The 22579-nt window shown below is 49.4% G+C and overlaps 1 protein-coding gene across 1 annotated transcript; it reads right to left on the minus strand.

Annotated features, from left to right (window-relative positions):
• Positions 1 to 6418: 6418 nt before the first annotated feature.
• On the minus strand, positions 6419 to 8970 carry LOC117639969 (gastrula zinc finger protein XlCGF57.1-like). The gene is made up of 3 exons (XM_034376088.1): positions 8782 to 8970; positions 8586 to 8660; positions 6419 to 8028 (listed from the first exon to the last, which is right to left on the minus strand). The coding sequence occupies exon 3, from the start codon at positions 7998 to 8000 to the stop codon at positions 6594 to 6596; it is 1407 nt and encodes a 468-aa protein (XP_034231979.1). The 5' UTR covers positions 8001 to 8028; positions 8586 to 8660; positions 8782 to 8970; the 3' UTR covers positions 6419 to 6593.
• Between the last annotated feature and the right edge of the window lie 13609 nt (positions 8971 to 22579).

Genomic DNA, 22579 nt, shown 5'->3' on the forward strand with positions numbered 1-22579 from the left:
CCGAGGCTTATTGTATCCCCCGCCGGCCGGAGGAGGATGCACGTCGCCTAGGCGCAATGCATCCCCCCGGATGCAAAGAACCTAGGCGAGGGGTATCCCCTCGGCCGGCCGGAGGGGGATACAAAAAGCCTAGGCGCAATGCATCCCCCCCCCCCGGGATACAAATATCGAAAAAAAAAGAAGAAAAAAGGGGGGCCCTTCTCCCACCTCCGCACACAGGTCGGAGGGCCGCCTGCAACTTCGGTGGATCGGGGGAACCGGTGCTTTACAGGCGGCGACCCCAGGGGTTCTCATCTGTATATGGGCCGGGCTTGAAGGGCGGGTTTGACAGTCTCTCTCTGCCTTGAGAGCCTTTGCTTTTCGCGGGGTGGTCTGTACCAAGTGTACACCCGCTGTCCGGCGCTCTCTACCAAACATACAGCTTGTTTAAGGGCCAGCTTCAAAGGACTTATCATCTCCTCCCGACGAATCAGGAGGACCCACCCGCGACCAATTACGGGTGGCTGGATTGACGGATCAAATACTCCGTCACTCCAGTGCCGAGGCCAACCCGCCGAAGCGCAGTTGCTTTTTAGACACCCCAGCGGAGTGGCCAGGTGAATGTGACTCTGACCACTACGCTATCAAGCTTGTACGTCTGGCGTCGTGTTGGACGACGGGTTTGAGTTGCAGTGGAAGGAAGCCAGTCGAAAAATGTAATGAAATGATGGGAGTCGATCCCGGGACCCTACTGCCGGGACCGCACGACTTTTGCCGCTCGGCCACCACGGCCCATGACGAATGGCGCGGCGTGAGGCGGGCTCTTGACGCGACCGCACTGTGCAAATGTTACAGACGTTCGATCGCATTTGCACAGTGCGGTGTTCGAATACCGGCATCTCAATTTTTTTTTCGATTTCCTTTCTTTTGTGGAACGGTTCGGGGCCATCAGAGCGGAGCCGTGTAGAACAGTCCCACACGTCGGGGGTTCGATTCCTAACAAACATTAACATTTAATTTTACTGCCTCGCCCAGTGTGGTTGAAAACCGTGACTTCAGCCAACGAACTGCACGTGCCGTGGTGGTCTAGGGAGTAGAGGCGTCGCTTCTCCGTGCTGAGGTCGGCGGTTCGACTCCCCAAACTTCTTGTTAAATTTTGACCGGGTCGGTCCATTCCTGTCGCGTCAAGAGCCCGCCTCACGCCGCTCCATTCGTCATGGGCCGTGGTGGCCGAGCGGCAAAAGTCGTGCGGTCCCGGCAGTAGGGTCCTGGGATCGACTCCCATCATTTCATTACATTTTTCGACTGGCTTCCGTCCACTGCAACTCAAACCCGTCGTCCAACACGACGCCAGACGTACAAGCTTGATAGCGTAGTGGTCAGAGTCACATTCACCTGGCCACTCCGCTGGGGTGTCTAAAAAGCAACTGCGCTTCGGCGGGTTGGCCTCGGCACTGGAGTGACGGAGTATTTGATCCGTCAATCCAGCCACCCGTAATTGGTCGCGGGTGGGTCCTCCTGATTCGTCGGGAGGAGATGATAAGTCCTTTGAAGCTGGCCCTTAAACAAGCTGTATGTTTGGTAGAGAGCGCCGGACAGCGGGTGTACACTTGGTACAGACCACCCCGCGAAAAGCAAAGGCTCTCAAGGCAGAGAGAGACTGTCAAACCCGCCCTTCAAGCCCGGCCCATATACAGATGAGAACCCCTGGGGTCGCCGCCTGTAAAGCACCGGTTCCCCCGATCCACCGAAGTTGCAGGCGGCCCTCCGACCTGTGTGCGGAGGTGGGAGAAGGGCCCCCCTTTTTTCTTCTTTTTTTTTCGATATTTGTATCCCGGGGGGGGGGGATGCATTGCGCCTAGGCTTTTTGTATCCCCCTCCGGCCGGCCGAGGGGATACCCCTCGCCTAGGTTCTTTGCATCCGGGGGGATGCATTGCGCCTAGGCGACGTGCATCCTCCTCCGGCCGGCGGGGGATGCAATAAGCCTCGGCAAAATGTACCCCGGGGTACATTTCGCCTAGCCGCATTGTACCCGGGGTACAATTCGCCTGGCACCTAGGCGCACTGTACCCCTGGGTACATTGAACCTAGTCGTCATGTACCCCAGGGTACTTTGGCCCTGGGCGTTGTGTACCCGGGGGTAGTCTGCGCCGATGGGTACAGTTCACTCTTAAAACCTTACAAAGTATTTTGAGCATACATATAACAAACTAAAATACTTTGTTATACAAAGAAATAGTTCGTAAATTACGAAGTATTTTCTTTGTAAGCTTACGTATGCTCAAAATACTTTGTTATACAAACTACTTTTCTTTGTAAGGCCCAAAATAGTTTGTAAGGTTTTCTCAGTGTTCGCCTCCTACACCGGCGCCGGTTTTCTGCGGCCCACTATGTGCGCCGACTTTGACGTCACTGCCGCGGTGCATTTCCGCCGAAAGTGACCGCCGGGGGGCGCCACGGCTGCAACGCGCTAATTTCCGGTGTGCCTCGCGTCGCTCGCGTCCACCGAGACTTGACCCACTTCCCGCCCCGCCCTCGCCTTGCGACTGGATGAGAATAAATTGCATTCCGAAGGGAAGGGCTCGAAGGTTGCACTTCGGTTGCGCCACGCCTCGCCGCCATCGCTCTGTCTCTCTCGCACTCGTGGCGCTGGGGTGCGAGAGAGACAGAGCGAACGCCGCGGTGTCAATGGAGTTCGGGTCACAAAAACTTGTTGTTGTTGCTGCTGTTGTTTTCATAGTGTAGGAGGGCCTCACGGGCAATAATAATATCCCATTAAATAACGCGCGGCGCTCCGCTCCGCTGCAGGCGGCCGTCGACGCGTTTTTCCTAATTATTTTCTGAACGGACACTCTTTTCGAAGAAAGATTGCCAGTGTGTGGCTACTTTGTCCCAAAGCCCAGAGCAGCGGAATTTAACGGGCCGCGGCACCGTGCGGCAGCGGAGCGGCAGCGGAGCGCGACAGGCAAGACTCTCATAGCGCGGCACTGCAGCAGACTCAGTCGCTCTCGTCACTCCGTCCCTCTCGCCCCCATGCGGGACGCCCTGTGAGTGCGAGAGAGACGGAGCGACGAAAAAGACTCTCGGAATGGGTCTGCTGCCGTGTTTCTGTTCGTTAGCGGAGTAATGTGGAAACTTAAGTCGCTCATTAGAGAGGAGGCTCCATCCACACTTGCACGGCTCGCCGGGTACCTAGTCGTACTCACGCACCGGAGACGGTACGGCAAGGCGGGGCGGGGTGGGGCGGGGCGGGGTGGGGCGGGTAATCCGCGGAACAGGATTGCCGCGCCAAGCACACCGGGGCGCCTCGCCTTTCGCCAGAACCAGCGAATCTCACCTTAGAATGGAGTGACCCTGAGGACGGGGCGCGGGCGGCGCGGGCCTGGGGGTTGTGTCTGGGCCCTGAAAGGTCACCACCACCCGTCTCGTCTGGCCCAGGCCGCCCAGGGCCCCGGCCCCGCACTGAAAATTGAATGGCAAGACTGATGGCCAAAATTTGGTGAGACAAAAAAGTCTCGCCATTTTTTGGCGAGAAACAAAAGTCTCGCCATTTTTTTGGCGAGAAACTAAAGTCTCGCCATTTTTTGGCGAGAAACAAATGTCTCGCCAAAATATGGCAATAATTGCAACCCCACTCTATTTGATACTGGGAAATATATCCCAATCAAGATCACTCTGGTAAACACATCACTAACTACAGTCTTTCAATTACTCAAGTTGAAAATAATACAGGAAGCTATCACTTTCAGATATGAAAATATTAATGTTAGGTTATATGATGTGAATTTGGTTTGCGTCAGCAAAGCGTTGCCCAACTATTTACTTTTTTTTGTCATCGTTTAAAAAGACATTGGTCCAGTGGGAGGTCTCTTTCAGTGTCCATGTAGTTAGAGATAATGTCTTTAATAAGAGGCCTAAACAAAGCGACATCCATGATGACACAAGTTCTTACTCTCTCCTTTGACTTATTCCAATCCCCAGCTTAACCTTGCTGCACTTGGGCATTGTTGGAGGTTCCATGGACAGAACTCGGTTAATAAACTCGAGTTAAGAAAGTTCTGTGCACTATCTAGCACTCTCCGTTTCGCCGTCTCCACTGGACAAAATGCCAAAGTACAGCAGCAGCACTTTAAATCGCCAACACAGATATAATAAAGAAAACATTTTAGTGTACAGACAAGCAACACAGCAACAGGACCAAACAGGACTGCCATGTTGTGTCGTCTGCTACAGTAGCATTTGTTTTGCGGTAGTGCCAACCTATACATTTTTTTCGTTACTTGTAAAATTACTTTTGGAAGGCAGTGCAGGTTGGCACTACCGCAAAACAAATGCTACTGTAGCAGACGACACAACATGGCAGTCCTGTTTGGTCCTGTTGCTGTGTTGCTTGTCTGTACACTAAAATGTTTTCTTTATTATATCTGTGTTGGCGATTTAAAGTGCTGCTGCTGTACTTTGGCATTTTGTCCAGTGGAGACGGCGAAACGGAGAGTGCTAGATAGTGCACAGAACTTTCTTAACTCGAGTTTATTAAGGGGAGGTTCTACTGAAAATATTGCATTTTTCAAATTGAGACCCAGTGTAAAAATTTGTTGCAGATGTATAGTAATACATAGTTAATGGTCAAACATGAAATTCAGAGCCCAATACCTCCCTCCAAATCCAGTCGAAGAGGTTTTTTCAGCCTGTTGTAGCAATATCTTAAAAAATTCTCCTACGCAAAGCATTTCAACGTAAACTGATGTTCTCGACATTTTTCACTTCTTTGGCTCATATGCAATAAAGCATGGCATCACCAAGACATGGGACCCAACAAATTTATTTTGTCGCTGCTTTTCAGAAAAAAAGTCACTAAAATATCAGAAATTTTAACATTTTCTTGAAATTTTATTGACATGCTGTCTTAAAAACACAGCTTACGGTTTTGTAATGGTCCCAGTATCTTACTAATGCCACGGTTTATCAATTATGAACCAAAGAAGTGAAAAATGCCCAGAACATCAGTTTACGTTGAAATACTTTGCGTAGGAGAGTTTTTCAAGTTACGACTGGAAATAGCAGAAAATTCCTCTTCGACTGGGTTGGGGGCTAGGTATTGCTCTCCAAACTTCAAATTTAACTATTTACTATGAAATACTTTAAATTTACAATGAATATTGATAATGGGACTCAATTTGAAGAAAGTAAGATTTTCAGTAGAACCTCCCCTTAACCGAGTTCTGTCCGTCCATGGAACCTCCAACAATGCCCAAGTGCAGCAAGGTTAGCTGGGGATTGGAATAAGTCAAAGGAGTGAGTAAGAACTTGTGTCATCATGGATGTCGCTTTGTTTAGGCCTCTTATTAAAGACATTATCTTTAACTACATGGACACTGAAAGAGACCTTTTAGGATCTGACTCACTGGACCAATGTCTTTTTAAACGATTACAAAAAAAGTAAATAGTTGGGCAACGCTTTGCTGACGCAAACCAAATTCACATAATATAACCTTACATTAATATTTTAATAACTGAAAGTGATAGCTTCCTGTATTATTTTCAACTTGAGTAATTGAAAGACTGTAGTTAGTGATGTGTTTACCGGAGTGATCTTGACTGGGATATATTTCCCAGTATCAAATAGAGTGGGGTTGCAATTATTGCCATATTTTGGCGAGACATTTGTTTCTCGCCAAAAAATGGCGAGACTTTAGTTTCTCGCCAAAAAAATGGTGAGACTTTTGTTTCTCGCCAAAAATTGGCGAGACTTTTTTTCTTTCCCCTAGGTTGGAATGAATTCTGACCTTTGACTTTTCAGTGCGGCTGGGTCATTTCAAAGCTTGGTCTCTGCCTCTTTCATACTCCTGGCGGGGCAACCCACGAGAAAAGGAGAGACACGGAGGACATGAAATCAGCCTGTGCAGAACATCGTGGCCCATGACTTCTTGAATCTGGCAGTAAGGATTGTCATTGATCCGCTATGGCACTCAGGATCATTGTATACGGAGGCGTCAAAATGCCGTCATGAGGCCGCCCCCTCACTCTCAAAATCTTACAAACTATTTTAAGCCTTTCAAACAAAGGTAGTTTGCCGTATAGAACGATTTTGAGCAAACAGAAGCTTGTAATTTAAATTTTTCGGAATTAAAAAAACTAATTCTTTGTGCATTACATTTGCTCGGAACTTTGTGAGATATCGACCATGCTCGCAACGACCCTGTTCAACATGAGCAGCGAAGCTGTCTCAATATCAGGGGGTATCGAATGGTATACGGTGTTTACGACTTTGCTCAATCATGATTGTATGGATTGATGCAATTGTCTGTGATTTTCAAGTTGGGGCAAAACGTCAATAAAAAAATTCTTTGTTTTCTTTGATTGTATTTATTTTTTACAAATATGAAAGTTTAGCACTGAAACACAAAGTAACGGTTTTTTTACAAGTGATAACGTTGTATGAAGTTAAGGCGCGACACCGAAGGCTCTATTCGCAGAATATAACAAAATAATATAAAAACCAAATGATAAAATTTGTTCATGGGTTAAAACAGGAAGATTTGTAACAACGCCAATATTTATTTCTCCCATAGAATCGCACAATTATTCAGCGTCATTGTGCCAAAGCTGTCATTTATTTTGCTTTGAGGTGTTGTTTGCGACAGTGGGTTCGCAAATTGTCACTGCGAGCAAACCTCTTGCTGCAGACGGTACACTCATAGGGCTTCTCTCCAGTGTGTACGCGCATGTGGGTCTGTAGATTGATAGCGCGTGCAAACTTCTGGTTGCAGACTTCACACTCGAACGGCTTTTCTCCTGTATGAGTTGGAAGGTGCTGTCTCAGAGAACAGCTTTGGGCGAACGTTTTATCGCAAAAGGAACACGTGAGGCGCTTTTTCTCTGAAGTGGTCCAGACGTGGGCCTCCAGGTCACCCAAGCCCCTGACCCCTTTGACTAAGCGCTCATGTGGCTTTGTGTGGCTACGCATGTGTTCCTGCAGAGTGCTTCTCTGTGCAAACTTCTTGTTGCAGAAATCACACATGAATGAATCTTCTCCTGTATGACTTTGAAGGTGTTCTTGAAGGCCACTACTTTGGGCGAACGTTTGCTGGCAAAGAGCGCATTCGAAAGGCTTATCCTCCGGATTGCCTTCAGAATTTTTTGTGATTGGATCTTTTGAATTAAAGTCCTTGACTTCCTTTGAATGGCATAGCACGTGCTTCAGGAGGGACGCTAAACTCGTAAACTGTTTCTCGCAAACTGCACACTTCAAGCTTTTCTCGCGAACATGGACGAGGAGGTGGTTTCTGAAGTCGGTACAGGTCGGATATGTTTCATTACAGACACCACACTTTAAGCAGGTTTCACCTGTGTGAGGACGAATAGCATGTGCTTTTAAATCATCCCTATTGACAAAATTCTCCTCGCAAATTTCACACTTAAGTAATTCCTCTCCTAAATGGCTCTTGACATGTCTTCTCAGGCAGTAACTCGTTCTATACTTCTTGCCGCAGACTGTACAACCAAAGCGCGCTTCCACGTGTGTCCACACATGCTTTACGAGCTGTTGTTCTGAACCGAACTTTTTGTCGCAAACTGTGCATTGGAAAGGTTTCTCCCCTGTGTGTACCCGACTGTGATTTTGCAGGCAATACTTAGTTAGAAACCTCTTCTTACAGACCGTACACTCAAAGGGTCTCTCCTCCCCTGTGTGGATGCGAATGTGTTTGCGTAGGTTGTTGCAACCTGCAAACTTCCTGTTACATACTGCACACTCGAATGGCTTTTCTCCTGTGTGAGTTCGCAGGTGCCTTCTAAGGCAGTTAGCTTGAGCGAACGTTTTGTTGCAAACTGTACACTTATAAGGCTTTTCCTCTGCATGGGTCCACATGTGAGATTGCAGGGTGCCTGAATCTCTGAACTTCATACCACAAACGGTGCACGCATAAGGCCGTTCCCCTGTGTGCGTTCGGAGATGAACCCTTAACGCCGATGCCGATGCCAGCTCTTTTTTACAAACTGTGCAAATTATGTCACTCATGATGCACTGCGAAAGTCGGCAGAAGTTCCTGCAATACACACAGATAAATCAATCAGTTTTCGAAAAATCTAAAGGACACAAGATTCGGAACGATTCCTGGGGTGAAAGCTTCGATTCCTGGGGTGAAAGCTTTGTTGACAAAACAGGCATGAACAGTTTTTTTTTCTGCTCTCTTTTTCAGGGTTCATCGAATGTGAATTCATCGCTTCCAGGAATGTCTACTACTTTGACGAACAACTAAAACCATCAATAAACAAACAAGCTATGTCATCAATCGGTTCAATCCACGAACGTATTTGAAAACAGAATAGAGTTTCACGGCTTATACACTTTGTTATGTGGCATTTTGGTCCCATAAGGTAGGTGTTACAATTATGTTACCGGTACCAGCCGGTGTTACAATTGTGTTACCGGTACCAGCCGGTCGTATGTTCTAAGAATTGCTTAGCTCATCGGGAAAACAATGCGAAAATTCAGAATTCACCTGCGAGGTCCAGGTCTTGAATTAAGAATATAAGATCCCTTTACATGGCTGTTCTAGAAACAAAGTTCTATCCACTAGCGATTAAACTTGCGCACACTTGCCTTTGGTTTCGCAGAGGCACCCTGAAGACTTGACTGTTACAAAACTTCGGAATAGTGAGACGGTGCTTGTATATTCTGTAAGACAGAACGTACACGGCGTAAGCTAAGTGTGGAAGAGTTCAAGGACATCATATAAAAAATAAACAAGATTTACCGTGTTTTCGCTCGACCGCTCGGCTGCTTTAGAAAAACACACCTTTGCTTAAGTGAACCTGCGTCCTCTCCGTGTTTCCGCACGCACCACGGCACTGTTTTGTCCACTGTTCGCCCAACGTGGGCTAACCGACGCTCATCGGACAGTACGTTTGCGTTCTGCCAGTGCCCTGGGCCCACTGGGTCGCCCGACGCGCTGCAGCCCGACAGTGCAACAGTGCGCGTCGCACCGGTGCCGGGACGAGACTGAACCGTGCGTCCCGTCCGGCTCCACAGGCCCAGCCGACTGGTCACACTGGTTCACTGGGTGATAGAGAAGACTCGGGTGGGGTTAAACGCCTTTACCTGTTCGGGTGTGCACTGTTAAAATATACTAAGATGCAGGATGGAAGATGCTGCTGGCTTCTGCTGGCTACGCCTCCCCCGCCAGCATCATCATCATCGTCATCAACGCTGTTAGGCCTATGCAGACCTTTAGCGGTTCGAGTCAGCAAGGCACTCCGACCTCGCGCGGCGCAGCAACATTTCTTACCTGGCCCGTCCGGCCCCATTGACACGGATCCCAGAGCACCCCGGAGCCCCCACCCCCCGTTGCGCAGGTGGAGTGGAGAGCGACCCTCGCCTCCCAGTCCGAACAGAGGGCCGCCGAATTATAGTGGGCTTAACTGCAGCACAAATCGAAACTTAAAGTATCAAATTGTTTAAGAAGTTAATGAACGTTTTGAAATGACCGTAAAAATGTATGACCTACAGTGAAAACGGTGTTTCTACGACAATTTTGACCTATTGAACCTGTTTATTGCACTGGCAAAATAAAGACTCAAACCTCCATTCGGATTTTTCCTGTGGGTCCAAAACGGTCCGAACTGCATTGAGTTCATGGCAATACTAAATTTTGAAGTAATTTCGAGAGATTTTATAACGCTCATCATTAATGCAAGGTGACAAAAGGACTCGCCGGTCAGTCGCTCCCTGCACAGCTGTCAGGACCCTCTCCCACACTCAGGTAGTGATTCTGAAAATTTGATAGCGGGGGGTTTAAAATTTTTGACGTGGGTTGTGGGAAAGGCCAGACAGTCCCACACTTTTGACGAGAATCAAAATGGCGCAGGTTTACAAGAAGTGCGAACCACGTTTGTCCCACGCTTGCATAGCTGTGGAGACACAGATGTCTGACATTCGGAAGGGTGGGACACAGTTTGCCTTCTCGCGAGCGTGTGACGCGTGACATTCACTCGAAGAAATTTCCTATAATACGAAGGAAATGGCGCAAGCATAATAAGAAGGTGGTTTTTCTTCGTACACTATTACGAAGGTTTTTCTTTGCATCTTACAATGAAAAAGCTAAAAAGATTCGTCATACGAAAGAATATTTCTTCGTATTATGCTTGCGCGGAATCCACTGTAACATACGAATAACACAGGTCAAATTTCATTGTAAGACATTTAGAGCGTTGAACCACAGGGAGGCCGCAAGTCTGGGACAAACCGCGTCTCACACTTGCAAGCTAGGCTGTGAAATTGCAGCCCCTTGAAGTACCCGTTCAGTGCCTAAAGGCGAAGAATGTCCCGGGGAGGCTCCGTTCGCACTGCAGCGCGCCGCTCTTTACCCCAATTCATTTTTAATTAACTTTTAAGACGCGGCTTAAGCGGGGTGCGCTGCGGTTTGACTGCGCATGCGTCCCAGGGCGTAGCATCGTGCGGCTCACCTTGCTTGCTGCTCGTTGCATAGCTCTCTGTCGCTGCGTTCACTCTACAAAAAATGTCCTGTCAACGCCGTTAATTTAATACCAATATTTGCTGCTATGCAATTCACGGCGTTTGCTGTGAGCTAGTTCACGGCGTTCACTGTGATCTCGGTTACAGTGTTCACTGTGATCTGGCCACAGTAAACGCCGTGAATTGGAGCCTGATTTGCAGTACTTCGGTGCTCAGCGGCGTCAAACTCACAGTGTTTACTGGGGACCAGATCACAGTGAACACCGCGAACAAGATCACAGTGAATCCCGTGAGCAGATCACAGTAAACGCTGTGAATTGACCTACAGTGAAAACTGGTAATAAATTAACGGCATTTACAGGACATTTTTGGTAGAGTGTTCATTGTTGTCGCAGGGGGTAACCCTACCCACTCGGGCCCGAAACGTATTTTTTGGAAAATAAACTTAAAAATTCTGTCGAGGTGCATGACTGCAGCAGATTCCTGATGCTCCGTAATGTAATCGTCCGTTTGATTGTTCTGCCTGGGTGGTTTTCATAGATCCCATTTACTGCTTGATTACCATGATGATGTGACTCGCGATTCAGATAACGGTTTGAATGAAAGTCAAATCACGATTGGAGCCGATAGATAAGCTGTCAACTCGGCGGCGAAAGTGGAATACAGTTGGCTGTGTCCCCTTCACTAGAAGTTCATCCGCCGATGCATAAGAAAAATGAGGTGGGAAAGTTAGGGGGCTACCAACTTCGTTCGACCCACCTGAAACAAGCGGCAGGGGAAACTTCAGGTCAAACCCATTAACTTTCTGAACTTGATTATATTATTGTCTGTCAGACCAGCGCCAGACGAGCTCTGCCAATCGAAGTGCATATGCAGAACTTGACAAAAGTAAAATTTGGCAATACACTTTGAAAATTTCAAGGGTGCCAGTTTATTGACAAATTCAGGTGGGTGACACCCCAAAGCACCGTTGTGTATGGCCGTTTTGGGACTAGATATTCTATACACTCTAAATGTCTTACGAAGAAATTTCCCATAATACGAAGGAAATGGCGCAAGCATAATACGAAGGTGGTTTTTCTTCGTATTACGAAGGTTTTTCTTTGTATCTTACAATGAAAAAGCTTAAAAGATTCGTATTACGAAGGAATATTGCTTCGTATTATGCTTGCGCCGAATTCACTGTAACATACGAATAACATAGGTCAAATTTCATTGTAAGACATTTAGAGTGTACGGCCATATTGTCTGCGATCCAGGGGGCATTCACTGTAGAAATCTTGTGTCCCCTTGAGCGCTAGAAATCTCTGGAAATCTGAAATCTTTCCTCCCAAAAGGCAAAAAAAAAAAACAAGCAAATTTTGGGCATAATATCGGTTAAAATCTTGCGAATTCCGACGAAATCTTTAACCTTAAAAAATCTTGTGTCCCCAAACATCCAATGTGGTTGCCCCCTCGTTGGCTGTACTCAACTGTATCGCCTTTGGGTTTTGGAGTGTCCGCGCCTGATTGGTCAGAGTGACGTCACACTAGCTCCTAGCGTAACTCGGCGGGGCGGCGTACCTGAGCAAGGGATTCGTGCCTCTTCACGTCGCCCCACTGCGATGACGTGCGATGCCGCATTGTCTGCATTCAACCAAGTGGCGAAAAGATTCGCGTGCCAGCAGCACCTCGCAGTCGCGTGCTGCTCCCCCTTCGGGTCCCCTTCCCCCTTACCTCCCCGACCGCACCCTCGACGCCGGCCTCGCCGAAACAGGTGCTATCTGTTTGACCCCCTATCGCCAAGTAATTATTCAGCTGCCTTTTCAATGTTTCACGTGGAAAACACGAGAAGTGTCACACAAAAGTTGAGTCGACGGGGGGAAAGGGGGCCGGACGAAAGAGCGGGGCAAAGTTTGGAGGGAAGGGGACTTGTTAATGCATGTTGGCGCGAGTAGCCTGCCTACCCGTCTCCGAAGAACAGTGGCGTACCGCGGCCTCATTACGCAACGGCCGTCTGATGCCGAGAGTCGTTTTCGTCGCTCTGTCCCTGTCGCACCTTTACGGGACGCCCCATGCAGTGCGAGAGGGACAGAGCGACGAAAACGACTCCCAGTCTGCTGACGGGGTCACGTGCTGCCACACGGCTGACCGAATACGAAGTGCGCCGCACCGTGTAGGCAGCCCCTCGACACGCACTCACAGACACGCGCGCACACGCACACACGCACACACGGACACGCAACCACAACAACAGAACTCTTGCCGTCCCCTCCTCTCGCTTTGCCATTCTCCCATCCTCGACTGAATGAGCTGTCATGTTCTAATCGAGAGTTTGAAGCGAGGGCCTGGTCACCGTGTATGACGCCTTCCAGAGTCTCCCTGTCCCTCTCTCTCTCTCTCTCTCTCTCTCTCTCTCTCTCTCTCTCTCTCTCTCTCTCTCTCTCTCTCTCTCTCTCTCTCTCTCTCTCTCTCTCTCTCTCTCTCTCTCTCTCTCTCTCTCTCTCTCTGTCAGGTCCCATAGGTGCATGAAGGGACAACAGACCTCCGTCATTCGCACCCTCCGGCAAAGTCGTATGCAAATCAGGGCCTGTCACTGGCAGGACTATTTAGAGGGCGGGAATGTCAAAAAAACAATCAAGCGCACAAAAACGAGAACGGCCAACCGGCGGTAAAATACCCGCGAAGAACACGCGCGGCCGTATTTCGTCTCGTCGTATTTCAAAAATATGCTCCAAACGCCGCGTTCGCCGAATTCATGGCACTGTGCGCAGGATTTTCTTTTCGCCATACATTAATCGTGGCGGCATGTTTTACAGTGGTGCTCCGTAGAGACAAGTCCGAAACAGACTGTTAATTTTCGTTATGTTCTTTTTTTCTTTCAAGGACTGAACTCCCTTATAACTCGCTGCAGAATAACCCTCTCAGGCTGCTTTGTAATCTCGCGCCAAAATACGAGTTCTCTCCCGTAGGTTTATGCCGACGGCATTTTTAAATACCGGAATCTAGTTAAGGAGCTGCAGGCGGCAAGGGAAACACTCACTGCGAATGTACTCTGGTGTTGCTTTCATCCACACCTCTAATCCCATTTCCAAGTGGAAACGAACCGCACGCACGCGAGCTGCGCCAGCCTGCGCCAGCCCAGGGCTTATCAGTCTGCTGCACAGTCAGCGCAACACACAAGGTGGCGCTCCAACTCGCTGTGCGGCAAATACAACTTGGACGTACTACTGTGGGCCCAGAAGACCGGTGGAGACGGTCAAAATCTCGGACGCGTTTTGAGCTCCAGAGTCGCTGAATGGGTCTCGAATCGAACGTGTGACCCTGCCAATGGATTGCTCTCCGAATGAGGAATCCATTCCCAAAGAACAGAAATTTGTCATCCAGACGTCAAATGATATCAAAGAATGGTCAAAATCCTGTTTGTCAGAATGACATCATTGTCGACGGTCAAAGTAAGGGAATTTTGACGTCAAGTTGATGTCAAATGATGTCACGAATCCATTTAATGTATAAAGGATACGACTCTACTCATCAGCTGATATCCCCCTTTATAGTTGTCCCGCATATGTGCGGTAGTAGTGTCTTCTTCCGTTAAATGTCGAAAGTCGCTCCGCGACCGGCCGGACTCGGACCCACGTCCTCGACTTCGGGGGCGAGCTCTTTGCCACTGCGCCACGAAGACATCTAAGAATCGATCGCTCGCCGCTGCTCTAAGGCCAGCGGTCGGGAATCTGCCCGGCAGTTGACTCGAAAGTGACGGCGATTCTTTGGGATGAAAAAATGCCTGGTATTTTCCACTTCATCACCCGAACGCGATAGACTTTCCAGAATACCAGAGAAGTCTGAATTTTTCACCGCTATTGCTGATTAAATGCGTTTATGGATGACATCAAACGGACGTCATCGTGACCAAGTGTACTTCAAGATCTTAACTTTCACAGGTTATCGCCAGTTTACCTCTTTTCCAAATGGCGTAAGACTTTTTGAAAGAAATAATTCAATTCCAGTTAGTTTTGCTCGTAGTTTGTAACGAGTCAAATTGACATCATCCTGATGTCACCTTTCAGGAGAGTGACCAAAATTTGTCATTTTTCAGTCACTTGATGTCAATGTGACTATTTTCTGTTCTTTGGGAACTGGTGGTCACAAGCTCGGTTCGAGTACTGTCGAGCGACTCTGGAGCTCAAAACGCGTCTGGAGTTTTGGCCGCCATCTTCTGGCCCGCTGTGCGTACAAGGGTTGTGAGAACTGTTCGAACCCGAACTGGATAATCAGCTATTATTCGATTCGTTTTCGAATCCAGTCGATCAGATAGCAAACAGTTCAGATAGTCGAATCAGCACAGCTTCATCCCTCAAATTTTCGATTGCAAAACGCCCATTTTGCCTTCGAAAACTGATAAGTTTGATTTGAATGTGAACTCATTGGTATTACATTCGATTCCTATATTTTTGATCCAACCTGATAAGATTCGGATAATTTCCATTCGCGGTGAAAATCTTTGATTCGCAAGGACCCTCGTGGAGCCGAAGGAAAACTTGAGAGAGGAACTTTTATTTCGTTGCGCCTCTCAAGGGGCCGACAGGGCGCGCCAGGGCCAGCATGGGAAGGGAACATAACCATTTCAATTTGAAAGAAAGTATGCTCCTAGTGTAGGGTCGCCCGAGACTCCGCCGTCGTTCCCTCTCGCGTTAATAGTCGCAGAGGAAAAGGCACGCCCTGTTTTCCTGGTCATTATTTTCGCGGTTCCTTTGGCAAGCAGACTGCTTTTATTCTGCTAGCCCACGCGACATGGCGCGGCGAGGCGCCCGAAAAAGACAACCCCTCGGTGATGTTTTAGCCCTTGACGAGCAGTACGCTTCGGCGGATGAGCTGCTGGATGTTTCAGTGCGGTGTGATCTAACTTTCTTTTATATAATAATTGTGCTTATCACTTTGTGTGCCTCATACCGAAGCATGTGGAGGTAGCACAGCACACACTCAAGAGAGAGATTCTTCAGGGAGTCTTACACCCTAGATTCCTTAGTACAATTTTTGTTTCCGTGGGCGCCATCAAATTTTTTGATGACATAGGTGTAAGGAAAACAAGGGGCAAACAACTTGAATTTGGGTGTACATTTTCTTTGAAATAACGTGAAATAACGGTGAAGTAACGCGAAATTAAGTGAAGGAATGTGAAATTTCGGAAAATAACGTTGAAATACCCTTGAAAAAACAATGAAATAACGTGAATTTGAAATAACAGTGAACAAATTTTGACGAAGCTGTTTGCCCCTCGAAGGAAAATTAGCCTTGAAACTGTCCTCAAGTGACAACGAAAAAATTTCACAGTGTGTGCGACGCCTACCACAATAGTTTCACGCGATCAGACCCGCGTCTCGTTGGGAGACGTCTTGTCAAGTCCTCGTTTGCAAATAGCACAGTAGTCTGGCCGCCTGGTTTAAAATAATCACACGCCATGATGGCGCGCTGCGCGGGCTGCGCGCCCGTTTTCGAAATTCACTGAATTGTCACGGAGGGAGCGGCCTGATAGCGCAGGCGCCGTCGCTCCGTGTCTGGCAGATAACGCCCGCGGCCACCGTGTGCGTATTGGTGTGTGTGTGTGTGTCTGTATGTACGCCTTTGAGTGTGCGTGTATTGGTGTGTCTAGGTGTGTGTGTGTGTGTGTGTGTGTGACGTTACATTCGCACGACGGGGGAGGGACGTGGCGGCGCGGCTTCGCTGAGTGGGACAAGTTCAAGGACTGGCGGTCCACCACACACAACATGGAATGGATGCTTTATTGTGTTTTTTATGCCTGGGAATGTCGCTGAATGGGTGGGGGTCGAGTCGGGATTCCTGGGGTGCATGACCCCACGGCCTCTGGCTGCCCTAGTCATGACCCGGAGGGAATAGGGGAAGGGGGGAGGGGGTCGCGGTGGGTCTCCGCCAGTCCTCTCCCTACCGCCAGACAGGCGCGGGAGGGGTTAAAGCCTAAAGGGTGACCCCTGCCTTGCCCAATACACGGCAGACATCGTGAAACCTCAGACACAGACCCTTTTCTTTCTCGGCGGGGAAGGAAGGAAGGGAGGTCGTTGCCTTGCGCAAGTGTGTGGTCGTTACGTAACACACGGGTATCAAATCCTCAGTCCGAACTGGATGTACGGTGCAATTTTGTACGGGACGCTGCATCTTTTGGGACAGATTATCTTTGACGTACAGTGTTCAAACGAAAAACCGCACATATTCCTCCTATCTCGAGCAAAATTACGTATAGATTTCAGCAAGAAGATCCTTTGAACAAACACCTTGAAATCCTTACAAACTATTTTAGGCCTTGCAATGAAAAATAGTTTGTTATACCAAAGTGTTTTGAGCATACATAAACTTACAAAGAAAATACTTCGTAATTTACGAACTATTTCTTCGTATAACTAAGTAAATTAGTTTGTACTATGTATGCTCAAAATACTTCGTAAGGTTTTAAGCGTGAATAACTGTGACGTGTGGCAAGATTCCTCGCACTTAACCTTTAACGGAAAGATGCCGTTTCAGACCGGAAGTTTCCTCCTGCTTTTGTGCAATATCCTGTCGTCTGGTGCCCCACCAAAGCGAGTTAATGTCACTTGGAGCAGGTCGTTAACGAAGTGACATGGGGGCCACTATCTTGCTTCCCGCCCTACCCTAACCTTTGACCCCCCCCCCCTTTTCCGGTCCGCATCGTGCGGGGGCAGCGCCTAAAACCCAAAAGTAAGCTCTCTTTATTTGCGAATTCGATGGCGTGAGGCGCAACACTGGTTGCGGAGCAGATGTGTGATCGCTGAATAACAAGTGCTAAATCCCTGGCCTCGCTGCGCGTCGCTGGCGGGGATCGCGTGAGACCGGACAAGGCGAGACACGGCAAAAAGATACGTGGTCGTGAGACTACGTGGGACACATGGCGCGTCCGCCCGGCCGGTCTCTCTCTTATTCATCATCTCCGCTTTTCTGGATTTACTTTTTTAACTTTTTTGTTTTGTTTGCCGAGCACTGGCCTCTCGGGGTCGGCTGGGCGCGTCCTGTGTCTCTCGCTGCGGCCAGGGGGAAAATAAATAAGTTCCAACCGCTTCTGGTCAACTCTGCTGGTAGGTTGAAAACAACGCACTATATGAACGTTAGTGGCCATTTCAGCATACTTCAATCTCCATTTGATTTCAAAGAGGAATATCGGTTAACTCCGAGGAAAGTAACATGGAATTCCCAGGACTGATGGCCAGTTCCCAGAAGATGGTTTCATCTGGCGGCTGCCAATCAACTTTTTATTGCCCTTTAAAATTTTCTAGGTGAGGGGCAATCGTGCCATTGGTGGCTTCAGAGTTAATATCTCTCAAGATACGACACAACTAGGAGCGTAGGAACGCGGCACACTCGAGGAGCGCACGCACCTGCTTATCGCTCGAACAACAAATATACTAGTGCCGAGGATCAAGGTCGGCCCTTGATGACGTATCCGCAGTACTGTACTTAAGCCTCCGTGGTTCCACCATCGAGCGGCCTGTGCGCGCCTCGCAGTGTCGCCCGAGGGGGTATGCACTGCCAAATCGTGTGACCCGACTACAACGCATACTCTAGCAACTCAAGAGAGTGCATGACATGCTGCACCTATAGGAGTCCACCACAAAGCACGCTTCACCCAAGAGAGTGCTTGCAAGCACACTCTTACCTGAAGCATGCATGGCAAGCGTACTACAACGAAGAGCATGCTTGCAAGCACTACACTGTGGCAAAAGGGTACGGAAAATCCTGTTATTTTTTTTTGGCTGAGCGATAGCGAAGCCTGTTACTCCAGTGCGGTTGAAAAGTTTTGTCTGTCTGTCTGTCTGTCTGTCTGTCTGTGTGTCTGTGTGTGTACACTACTCCTCCTAAACGGCTCGGCCGATCTGGCTGAGATTTTGCAGGCTTATTAGGTATGTTCTTGGCTCGGCACACGCGAAATTTCACCATCCTAGCTCAACTGGTTCAGTTTTTATAGCCGAAAAACACCTAAAAAACGGCGAAAAATCGAGTTTTCTGCAGGTAGATCACCTCTGTCTTGAAGAAAGGGGGGTCTGGGGGGCGGAGCCCCCAGCTTCGACAAGTAAAAAAGTGACAAGGGTCAAGATCGTGTTATCTGTAGATGAAGCAACTCTATCTAGAATTAAGGGGGGTCTGGGGGGCTCATGCAACACGTAAGAAGTAACCGACGATGGACAAGCCAATGTCCATCGTGGCTTTATTATTGATCACCAAAATTTCGTCAAGGAAACCTTCATCACCCAAATTTAGGTTAACAACGGAGAAATTACTTTGAATTTCGACGAAAATTTCGGGCAAAAATTCCGGATTTCGGAAAGAATTTCAAATTTTTGATGAATTTAGACACACTTGTCTGAAGTTGTTTCCGCTTTTCATGGGAGAAAATCTTCATCACCCAAATTCGGACAACACCCCTCCCTAAATTTTAGTCAAGACTCCGTCATTCTCATTGTTTGGCTGCAGCGGCCTGACAAAGTCTGGCGCGTAATGCCTGTGTGTTGGCACGCATTCGCCGTGCCCGGGAGCGAGGCGGCTGGGCCGCGCCAAGGTCGCTGCTCGGCACGGCAGGTGCGCTGGCCTTTCGGCGCCTTTCGGCCTTTTGGCCTTACGGCCCGGCTAAAATTGGACAGTCTGGCCGAACTTGGATTCCGATTTTGGGGCGTGGCGGGGCGGCGCCGCTGCCTCCAGACGGTTTGACCTTGACGCCGGCGGCAATCGGCGCCCTCCCAAAGGACCCCTCCCGCCGTCTGGACCCGCCCCCCACAGTGTCGCCGTCGTTTTGCTTCGCTAGTTCGGGTCCATCTTTCGATACCTCATTTGATTCCGCCAAGGTCGGGCGCTGCCACCGACCGGGACACTGTACCGGGTACAGTCGCGTCTCCCCGGTCCCGGCCGAGGGCGAACCCCGCGTGTGGGCGTGGTGCCGGGACTGTACTATTCGTGAGTGCGTCCGCCAACAGCCCGAGGCTGGGCTGGGACACTTTTATTATTTGACTGTGATCTTTCTGTTCGGTTGAGGTGAACCCCAGGAAACATCGACACCGTGCACAGCAAATGTATTTGATTAATTATGTTCGTGACCTCACTCTAAATGTTTTTGTACAAATTTTGTACGAGACATCACAGTTGTTTGCGAACATAACCTTTTCGTACAAATTTCTACGCAATATTGTACGAAAATGAGAAAATAAGTACAGTTTTTCGTACAAAAATGGTAAGAAAAGTTCGTACACAAAAAAACTGCGATGTCTCGTACAAAATTGTACATAACGGTTAGCGTGCTCACGCAACTGTTTGTGCATGCGAAATTTATCTGGACACACTAAATGTATTTGTACAATTTTGTACGCGGTCTAACAAAATATTAAACATGCGAAATGTTTCGTACTATGAACGCAGAATAGCACTAAGTCGTGTGAAATCGCACAAAATTTGTAGAAGCACGTTTATGCGCAAAATTGTGCGACAACACGAACAAAATTGCGCAAAGGAATTTAATGTGTGGGGTTCAACGTAGTAACTCCGTCCAATGGGGAAACTTTTCGACAATTTGTGCCTCGATTTGTGCACTTATCCAGATAAAGTTTAAATTTATTCTCTGTCCACCGAACTCCCAATAAGTGCACTCGCAAACACCTTTAGTTCAAAGTGATTGACCGAGGTGCCATCTCAGTCAAGTACTTCAGCATCGAATCAAAGTCATATCGATGATTGATGTCGTTCCAATTGAGTCCTCAGGCTTTGGTGACCGAAATAGAGGGTCGGTGGGACCGTGACTGACACTGAGAAACTGCGCACCGGACTGCCTTGCCGGACTGGTGCCACTTTTGGTGTTCTAAACGCAAGAGATTTCGAAAGATTTCGCCCAATTTTGCACCTACATTATGCTAATAAATATATAATAGTGCCTTTTTCGAACTTCAGGCCTAACTGGACTTAGTACGCACTTACAAATAAGTATTTGCAAGTTTTGCAAAGTACACACAATGCGTATTTCGGCAAGAACACACTAATCAATGCGTACTTGGTAAGTAAGCACGTGTACGTGCTTGGCCGCGTCAAAGTATTTGTAAGTGTCCTTGCCAAGTATCCCTGTAAGTGTGGTGTGCTTGACCCAATTTTAAGGGATTTCAGACACTTAAGCGGACACGGGATTTCACGAGTAGTTGCCCCCCGGCCATGCCCGCAGGACCGAGTTTAAAGTTGGCGCCAGGGCGCCGCCAGGGCGTCGTCGTGAGGCGCCGGCGAAGCAGAGCCGCGTTTCATGAACCCGTCGTCAGTCCGGCGGTGCGGCGCGGTGCCGAGTCAAGCCGCCTTTTAGGCTTTTATCGCGACCACGACGCCATGATTCGGCAAACCGGATCAAAGTGACGCCGCGTGACTCCAAGAGTCGTTTTCGTCGCTCTGTCTCTCTCGCACTCATGGGGCGTCCCGTGTAGGTGCGAGAGAGACAGGGCGACGAGAGCGACTCTCGGAATCAGTCTGCTGGGCAGCGGCGTGACAGCGCGGCGTTCATCAAAATTGCCTGGGCTTCCCCTCCCCCTTTTTCCGGCTGCAGCGCCGCGCAGCGCCGCGCAGCACCGCGCAGCTGGGGCATTATTGTTTCCGATGGGGAGAAACACGAAGCGAAACTAACAAGCAATATGACAGAAACAAACATCTGGACACAACAACCGTTTCCAGGCCGCGTGCGCCGCGCACGCCCTCGCCCGTGCGCACTCACGCGCCCCGCACGCCGAGGCACGCCGTGGCACGCAGGGCACTCGCCGAGGACCGCGCAACTTCCAGCAGCTCTCTCTCCCCCTTTCCCTCCCTCCACAGTGGGCCAGAACACCGGTGGAGGCGGCCAAAACTCGAGACGCGTTTTCAGCTCGAGTCGCTAAATGGGGCTGGAACGGGACGTGTGACCCCACCAATGAATCGGTCTCCGAACGAGGAATGAATGGGCGGGGTCTCATACGTACGTTGTCGAGTCCTGTCTCCTCTCTACAATGTCATGTGAAGAAATCTCCTATAACCAAGGGGAAATCACTGTGAATTTTGGTGTATAAATCCAATGAATTTCATTCAAATTTCGATGGAGTTCAGTCGTATTTCGACGAATTTCAGTCAAATTTCGGTGAATTTCAGTCGAATTTCAAAGAATTTTACTTAGGTGTTACTTTGTTTCATCCAAAACATATACATATAATGAAGAAACGTATGCCGCCCCCGTCGAATTCACTGTAACATAGCTCAAATTTTTATGGCAAGACGTTTTGAGCGTATTTTCAGTAATTTTCGTTTTAATTTTTGACGGCCGCGACGCGCGTTTTGGCGCCCGATGCGCGTGTCATTGCGGGGAATGCACGTCCTTATCGCGCAGGTGAGTCGATGCCCCGTGCCGCCGCGTGCCGCCCCGTGCGCGCCACTGCCCGGCCACTGCCTGCCTGGCCACTACACTGCGTGCGTGCGGCGGAGCAGCCAGACCGATTCCGAGAGTCGCTTTTGCCGCCCTGCGTCTCCCTCACTCATGGAGCGTTGCGTACGGCTGCGAGAGAGAGCGCGACGAAAAGCGACTCTCGGAACCAGTCTGCAGGCGAGGGGCCGAGCGGAGCGCGCCCGAAGAGCCGAAGCCGCCGCCGGAGAGGGCCGAGCGGAGCCGACGGTGACGCGCGCGCGCGGGCCCGTCCCGTGAATGCGCGCCGCTGCGCTCACAGCGCCTCGGCCCCGCGCGCCTCCCCCACCACGCCACCGTGAGTACTACGCGCGTCACGTGACTGCCGCAGCGTAGCGCGTGTTGTCGGCCCTCCCTTCCCCCCTCCCCCTTCTCGGCGCTCGACCCGCCGCCCCACCCCCCTCCCGGCGGCTGCAGGACGCAGGGGCCGTAGGGCCGTAGGGCGTTGCACGCAAGAATGCGAGGTTTCTTTCTCTCCCCCCTCCCCTCCCTCTGTCTGTCTGTCTGCCTCTCTCTCTCTCTCTCTCTCTCTCTCTCTCTCTCTCTCTCTCTCTCTCTCTCTCTCTCTCTCTCTCTCTCTCTCTCTCTCTCTCTCTCTCTCTCTCTCTCTCTCTCTCTGCTCCATCCTCGCACAGTTGTGACCGGTGGGAGGTGAGAAAGCAAGCCCTTC

This window comes from Thrips palmi, unplaced genomic scaffold (genome assembly GCF_012932325.1).
Source record: "Thrips palmi isolate BJ-2018 unplaced genomic scaffold, TpBJ-2018v1 HiC_scaffold_1, whole genome shotgun sequence".
In the NCBI taxonomy this organism is placed as follows: Eukaryota; Metazoa; Arthropoda; class Insecta; order Thysanoptera; family Thripidae; genus Thrips; species Thrips palmi.

Coding starts and splice junctions, on each gene's coding strand:
- LOC117639969 (XM_034376088.1), bottom strand. CDS start 8,000: ATGAGTGACATAATTTGCACAGTTTGTAAAAAAGAGCTGGCATCGGCA.